Source organism: Octopus bimaculoides, chromosome 14 (assembly GCF_001194135.2).
Source record: "Octopus bimaculoides isolate UCB-OBI-ISO-001 chromosome 14, ASM119413v2, whole genome shotgun sequence".
Taxonomy (NCBI): Eukaryota; Metazoa; Mollusca; class Cephalopoda; order Octopoda; family Octopodidae; genus Octopus; species Octopus bimaculoides.
In genome coordinates, this window is record NC_068994.1 from 58,567,389 (window position 1) to 58,568,598 (window position 1,210).

A 1,210-nucleotide genomic window follows, 5' to 3' on the forward strand; every position below is an offset into this window, starting at 1 on the left:
GGCGGTGGTGGCGGTGGTGGTGGTGGAAATGGAAATTGTCATGGTGATAGTTATTGTTGTTGTTCTTTAGGCCTAGGTCAGTCCTGATCAGAGGCATTCCAGCCATGACCATCCCAATTTTTTGCTAGGGGATTCTAACCCAAGAACATACTATTCAACGAATCTATTTTTAAAATAATGGATTATGATTTTGATGGAGATTTGCTTGCCATTTCTAGCAGGTCTAATGACCATGCTCAGGCTCCCTCATTGACTCATGATGAAAATCTCTGAGATTTGGAGGGAATGATTGATAAACGACAATTATAAGGATCATCATCATCACCATTTTCGTCAGCATTGTCATCATCATCATCATCACCATCGTCATCATTCTTACTGTCATCATCGTCATCATCATCATCTTTATCATCAATCATCATCATCTTTATCATCAATCATCGTCATCACCATCATCAACATTGTCGTCATCGTCGTCGTTATCATCATCTTCATCATCATCACCACCATCATCATCATCATCGGTGTCAACAGCAATGACAACCTCCATGCATCCACTTTCCATCCTCAAAGAACTACTCACCCTGTCGCTGTTTCCTTGTGTCTCATATTCTGGGGGTACAAACTTCACATCTGGGTCTGTAAGGTAAAAAAGAAAGAAAGAAAGGATAACTAAAAGATGTCTACCAGTGATTATGCCAAAACTTATGGATGTTTAAGGGATCATCATCATCATCGTTGTTGTTGCCATCATCATCATCATCCACTTTTGCATTCTCACATGAATCGGACAGAATTTGTTGCGGCAGATTTTCTACAGCTGGATGCCTTCCCTGTTGCCAAACCCTCACCTTCTTCCAAGAAGTAAAGGAATATTTCCCCATGGCCCAATATGTTTATACAAAAGAAAGGAAATAAAGAACATTGTTTCTCTTACAATTCTATTTGTGTTTACAACTATCACACAATGACAAGACACAGAGAGAGAGAAACAGATAGTAACACACCCACACCCCATATATACATACATATATATATATATATATACATACATATATTCTTTATTTAAAAGCAGCAGAAATATAACAAAAGCTGTTACTCAGAGTTTCATGTTCCTGTTCGTCGGACTGTTTTTGGGGAATGTGAAACTCTGAGAGACAGTATTTTTAATGCCATTGCAGTGTTATTAGTAAAGTATATATATATATAT

General features: G+C 37.9%; 1 protein-coding gene across 1 annotated transcript in view; it reads right to left on the reverse strand.

Annotated features, from left to right (window-relative positions):
• Nucleotides 1-1,210, reverse strand: part of LOC106868609 (uncharacterized) — a 17,966-nt gene that overhangs the window by 13,252 nt on the left and 3,504 nt on the right. The window contains exon 2 of the mRNA XM_052972612.1: nucleotides 584-639. Coding sequence (XP_052828572.1) covers nucleotides 584-639 — 56 coding nt within the window. The remainder of the gene's footprint in view (nucleotides 1-583; nucleotides 640-1,210) is intronic.